Source organism: Lupinus angustifolius, unplaced genomic scaffold (genome assembly GCF_001865875.1).
Source record: "Lupinus angustifolius cultivar Tanjil unplaced genomic scaffold, LupAngTanjil_v1.0 Scaffold_28_47, whole genome shotgun sequence".
Lineage (NCBI taxonomy): Eukaryota > Viridiplantae > Streptophyta > Magnoliopsida > Fabales > Fabaceae > Lupinus > Lupinus angustifolius.
The window spans coordinates 1-7142 of NW_017720544.1; the positions used below are offsets into that span (position 1 = coordinate 1).

Genomic DNA, 7142 nt, shown 5'->3' on the forward strand with positions numbered 1-7142 from the left:
GTGTTCACTCCAAACGAAATCTCTTCACTCCAAACAACTCATACACTTTCAAAAACCTTCAAAGGGTGTTTATAAACTCTATATAAAGACTCTAAACTCTCACACAAATAACACACAAGAAACAAGAGAATACATACAACTTTCATACTATTTTCTCAAAAGCTCTCACACTTTTCTTAGAACTTATCTTTGAACTCTTTGCAACTTGTTCTTAAACTTTCAAGTTAATTTTGCCAAGTTGCTTTAAGTGTTTCAAAGACGTTTAGAAAAGAGCATTATATACTTCTATATATATTCAGAGTTCTTGGATTACAAGTTACATAAATTTCATACTTGTAAAGGCAATCTGCCATAGTTGAATATTCTTCATTGTTGTAAAGAATTCTTTCTTTCACGGGGTGTGAAGAGAAAGTGGAATATATTCAATTCTTTCTTTCACGGGGTGTGAAGAGAAAGGGAATTGATTCACTTGGAAAGGGGTTTTCCAAGGGTATAAGAATTAGGGAGTGTGTAAGGTACATAGAGATCTCGGGGTGAGATATTGTAATTACAACTCATAATTCTTAATGGAAAAATGTCTTGTGCGACAAGAGTACTGGATGTAACCTTCGGTGGACAGGAAGGTGAACCAGTATAAAAACTCCTTGTGTACTCTCTTCTCCTTATCTCTTTCATTTTATTTCCTATTATTTTTATGCATATTGTTCCGCTACACTTTAACTTTGATTTTGCATTGATTTTGCAGAAAAATCGGCCATTATTTTAAGACAACTAATTCACCCCCCCCCCTCTTAGTTGTACTCTGATACTTACAATTATGTGCCAAACTAATTAAAAACTAAGGCATACAGACATGGGTAGTAACTATCTACTACCCGTTTTGAAATAGGAGAACAATGCCTATATTTGTTCATACACGTACAGGTACCCGCATGTGGATATTTCTGGGTACCCGCAGGTTTCCTATATTTTCATTGAATTTCTATTTTCCTACTTCTATTATGTTTCAAATGAGATGAAACTTAATTATTTTTTTGCCTTTTGATTGAATATTTAGCAAAAATACTAAATTTACTGAAGTTTTCTGTTTTTGTGATTTGCTATTCTCATTTGCTTAACAAAAAATATATATTTTTCTTTATAAGACATTTATGTTTTTACACATGTTATAATAATCGTAGGATGTTTCACCATCAAATTCAATAAAAAATGTAAACAAAGTAAAAGTAAAAGATATATATATATATATATATATATATATATATAAATATACTTTTTATTTTAATCAAAAATAATATAATAATCATATACATAGTGGATACCAGTGGGTACGGGTATTAAAATACTCATACTCGCATGTATGTACTACGTGTATTTTTTAAAATCTGTTTTTAAAACTTGCGGGTATCCGTTTGTGACCCGTGCCCGTACGAGTTTTACCCGCCAGTATCCACGAGTAAGGATTTTTTGCCATCCCTACTCGTGTTAATATTAAGAGAAAAAAGACTTAAATTAAAAAAATTAATAGGTTAAGTTGGTTCAGGATAATATCATTTTGGTTGAAGGATGTCAACTAAGGGTGGAAACATGTTAGACCGCCTACAAGTGACCTATTACCTGGCCTATAACAGGCTAGGCCAGACCAAGCTTTTTTCGCAAAAACAGGTCAGACACAAGCTTTTTGAAAATCATATTTACTTTAACAGGCCAGGCTGTAGGCCATCCAAAAAGCATCTTAAGCCAAACAGGTCAGCCTTCTTAATTATATTATGTAATATGTTCATATTATAAAATTTTAATATAAATAATATTATTATACATATGTAATATTAATATAAAAAATATAATTTAATTGTTAGGGTTAGAAGAGTCTAATTAAAAGTAGGAATATTAACCTATCTAAATGTAGACATGATGACCTATTTAAAGATGATATAGTAAAACAAGCTTTTAAATAGGCTAACAGGTCAGGCTTAGACTTTGAATTTTTTGTAAACAGACTAACAGATCAGGCCTAGGCTTTGAATTTTTTTTTAAACAAGCTAACAGGCCAGGCTCAGGCTCTTACATACTATATAGGTTGGGCCTGTTTAAGGCAAAGTCTGGCCTGACCTAACCTGTTTTCACCCTTAATGTCAACTAATCTAACACAATGTAGGTTCGAGTGAGTCTATTAAGTCGAGTGTGTACAATTGCACAAAGCATATAAAAAAGAGTAAATTACATGATCATCCTTTGAGTTTTAGTGAAATTACACAAATCACCAATCACTTTTTTACACCTACATAAATCCCCTAACTTTCTACTTTTATTACAGTCACTATCACTCATGAAAAATAAGTGTAATCTTTTAAACAAAAAATATGATAAACACAATTAAGTTAAACAAAACATGATATATTGTGGAGACAAATCCAAATAATATATAAATCAATGTATCTTTATTATTTTTTGTTACAAAATGCATCAACAATTCTAAAGAGATATTGTTTAAATCGCTCTTATACTATATTGCAACGAACCAAAAATAATAAAGAAATATTGATCATATATTATTTGGATTTGTCTTCACAACATATCATGTTTTGTTTAACTAAATTGCATTTATCATATTTTTTGTTTAAAATATTACACTTATTTTTTATGCAGGGATAGTTAGTATAATGAAAGTATAAAAGTAATAGGTTTATGTAGGGATAAAAAAATGAATAATAATTTCTATAATTTCACTAAAGCTCAAGACGTGCCATTATAATTTACTCATAAAAAATGTTAAAAACAATCAATGTTGTTCCAAAACCAACTCAAATTATATTGATGTTCCAAAACCAACTCAAATTATATTGATGTTCCAAAATCATAACAATAGAATGACTTAATGAAATCATATAATTATAAAATAACATACTATTCTTTCACCAAGACAATGATTGAAAAATGTACATTAATATTGAATTAATGGGTCAACGGATATTGATCTAGTTGATGAGGAATTAACTCATATTTCACATGGTTGAGTTCAAATCTTATGGTCAAAATAATAATTCATTCATGAGTAATTTAAAAGTATCTCTATAAGCTTTTATGAACCCTACCAAAATCGGACTAAACTTTCGTTCATTAAACAACAATAATTTGACTTGCGCCACAGGAAAACAAAAGCATTAGTCATACTATAATGCACTACCCTATTATAACGTGATATATCAATCCAAAAAACAACCCAACCAAATAAATAGAACAAAACGCTATTGGAACCATAGTAATAACACAGACCACAATTAAAAATATTGTTATTATTTTCAATCTCTTCTCTAAACTTGAAACTCTCCCCTCTAGCCTTTGAACTGTGTCGTAAGCTCCTCCCATTTGGTCGGGTTCAGTAAGGCCCTGCAAAAAAATATGAAAATTAAAGTGCACATTTTAGCTAAACACTAGTTACAATATAAATATACCATTAAATATTCCACCAAACAAAACATCACTAGACATTTTATTAAGCATAAAGATAATTTTTTTTAGTATCCCACCTCACCAAGAGCTTGAATCTCAACGCATGCAGCTATTGTTAAGAAGAAGATGACTAAAACAATTACAACTGTATTCTTTGGGAATGCCATTATGCAGTACGTGGTCTATCAAACAAAAAATCGAGAAGAAGAATCAGAGAGAATATGAGGTATTGAGTGAAAGAATCTTCCAGCCTCTTATTTATACTTTAAATCCAATCTTCTTATATTTTTCAACAAATAACTCTGGATTCTGTTCAGTTTTATCGTGTATATTTTATTTAAACATAGATTGTGTTTTTTTTAAAGAGAGCATATTGGATAGCGAAAGATTTTTGAAAGAGAACATAGACTGTGTTGAATTTATGAAATTATTGAGTTTTATTGTTGAATGGAGAATTGTTGAGAATGGATTATTTCTTTATTTTTGTCTTTGAAATGTAAGTGTGGGACTTTAATTTGGTTTTTAAAAGGTTAATTAGCTTCTTATTAATAGATCAAGTTTAAACATAATCATACTAATTTATTTTATTTTTTATAATACTAATGTTTAGATAAGTTACATTTCAAAGACTCATGAAGATCACGATATACATCATAGATCTATTTAACATTTATAAACGTGTTTACAGATTATCCACCACAAGATCTCGTGTCGATAAGGAGATTCGAGCACAAGTCTTTATGAGTTTTGGGATATAAAACAATTTCTTTATGGACTAAACCAATATTCACTACCATATTTATTCATTTCTTCATAGGGCGAGCATTGCTAAGAGTTAATGTTATTGTATTTTGTACATCAATAATTCTAACAAGTTTTTCAAGTAATTTTTATACTATATTATATACTAAAATAATAAATACACATTCACTCTTATATTATTTTGATTCATGTATACAGTATATCATATTTTGTTTAACTTGACTATATTCGTTATTATTTTTAATTTGTTTAGAAATTACACTTGTCACTTCTACAGATGTAATCAATGAAACATATGTATATAATTATGAAGGGTTTGTGTAAGTTTTAAAAGAGATGAGTGATTTGTATAATTTTACTAAAACAAAGAAATCAATGTAATTTGTTATTAAAAAATTAATTTTAAATAAAAACCAATACAAATAACTTATTCTATTCAATTAAAAATCAGTCTAATATAACCATTTTCATCACTATAATTATTGTACATAGCTGACTGATTCACAAGTTGTTCAGTTGAACTGCTACGTTTCACAATAGTGGTTTGGAATGACTGGAATGGCACTTGAAGATTTTTCCCCCATAGTACCAAGTAGTAACATATTCTCAGAGATTGAATGGCTCATTACTTCTCATGCATTCTACCCCCTCAACTTTAATAAATGACCTTCCTTTATCTCAACCAATTTAAAGTGAAAATGTGTAACTTAGGTGCCTTTTCACACACTCTGCTATTAACTCCCCAAACAACTTTGCAACATAGAAATGAAATACCTGTGAAAGCCTTACTTATGCATCATGTGACTGCTATTATGGCTCATCAAATTTCACTTGACTAAAATGCTTCATTCATACCTCACCATACCGCTTCCGTTCAATCTATTCACGTTTTAATGCATTACTCTAGCAATCTCATCTATGTACTAAAGAAAACTCAATGCCCCATTTTTGAGAACCATGCACCTCTTCTCATCATTTTCTCTAGACTCATATACTAATGAAGGACATGCCCTTTTTTCTTCTCAAGAATTCCTTAGGAGCCAAGATGAAGAAAGGGTTAAGAACTTTCTGCAACAACAACGGTTCGACCTCGACTCTCGACCAACAAAATAGTAGTACTATTGGCAACAACAGCAATAGCCAAGGTGACTTCACAAGCAAGGTAAGTTCCCCTTACTTGCAACAAGGTGAGAATTCGAAACAAAATTCACCAACACTAGAAGATCTCATATTACAATTAGAAATGGAGGAAGAGTTGACTAGGAAATCTAAGCTTAATGAGTATGGTGGAATAAGGGGAAGGATGTCATGTGTGAACAACTCTGATATCTTGAGGTCTGCAAGAAATGCATTGAATCAATACCCGCGATTTTCACTTGATGGTAGGGACGCGATGTATCGGTCTTCTTTTGGTAACATCGAAGGAAGAAGATCGGTTTACAGCGAGAGAAGTCTAGGAGAAAGATTACTTGAAGAGAGTGATTTAGTTTCCAAGTTTGAGAAGACTATGTCATTGCCCTCAACAGTGGCAGGGGAGAGTGTAGTGTGGTGCAAACCTGGTGTTGTAGCCAAGTTAATGGGATTGGAAGCTATGCCAATGCCAGTAAGTAGAAAAAGATCTAGCAACAAAGAGAAATTGAGCAATAGTGCTAATGTTAGGAGGCAAAATCTAAGGAAGAGATTTGAGAGGAATGAGTTGGAGAGAAAACTAGCAATGGAGATGCATGGTTGTCATGGAATTAGAAGAAAAAATTCTGGATTTTGCACTAAAAATGGTTATTGTATTGTGAAACCGGTTGCACTAGAAGCTTTGGCTGGTGGTCCTAGAAGTTTTCAGCCCCATAGATATGCTTAGAATGTATACTCTAAAGTTCTTAATATCTACTATAAGGATTTGTATTTTATTTGAATTTATGCAAAAGCTGGTTATGCCTACAAGGCTAATAAAGTAAAAAAAAATACAAATTTCATCTGTGTTGATTTTAATTATCCAGAATTTTCCATTTTGCTGCTGTAGATACACAATCACATCTTGATTTATGTTAATGCAGATTTAATTATGTAAGATCAAAATCCTCATCCTTTGATATCTAAAGCAGATCTATGCATTAGTTGGGATTTAGGACCGCTAAACATGATATTCAATGTTCCTTACCTCATAAATGGAATTATGTTTTTTTTATGCTAAGCATAAATGGAATTATGTTAAGGAAAGAAACATAGTGCATAAATTTTATTAGAACTCCACATGAAATGAACGAGTCTAGTTTTACTGGGTAAGATACTGTGATCACATATCAAAAGGTAGTGACAAGGAATCATACAGTATTCCAGCTTATTCATGAGTAGCATTTCCTGTTCTACCTATTGGCTAATAAATTGATTAAAAATTCATTTAAGGGTAATTTGTATTGAACCAGCTTTTGTAAAAAGTTAATGTAGTCCCAAAACTTAACGGTAATTAAAAAAAAATTGAGGCGGTAAGAAACTAAGACCACTTAGGATATCATTGGCAAAGTTAGACTATATTAATGAATGTATTTAGAAGCTTGTAATTGTGTGAAGGTAAAAGACAAAAAAATGTCATATGCTATTTCTTCAAAAAAAATTAATTAAATTATAATTATGAGTTAGAGTAATTAAATATGTAAATAACTAAAGTTCTCTTTGGTTGAGGAAGAAAATTGAAGGAGGGAAGATAAGAAGAAAAAGTATGAGAATAGATAAAGTGATGAAAAAGATAGTAGATTTTAATAGTTGTTTGGTATAAGAGAAAGAGAAGAGAAAGAAAAATAATATTTTATTTATAGACTATAATACTCTTGTCCTATTAACTTTAATACTAAATTATAATTTAAAAACAATTTTATTGTTAAAATCAATAAATACACAATTTTAAAATTATTTTGAAATTTAATTAAAGAAAT

General features: G+C 30.4%; 1 protein-coding gene across 1 annotated transcript; it reads left to right on the forward strand.

Annotated features, from left to right (window-relative positions):
• Positions 1-5043: 5043 nt before the first annotated feature.
• Positions 5044-6186, forward strand: LOC109338543. The gene has a single exon (XM_019575807.1). The coding sequence runs from the start codon at positions 5213-5215 to the stop codon at positions 6068-6070; it is 858 nt and encodes a 285-aa protein (XP_019431352.1). The 5' UTR covers positions 5044-5212; the 3' UTR covers positions 6071-6186.
• Positions 6187-7142: the final 956 nt, after the last annotated feature.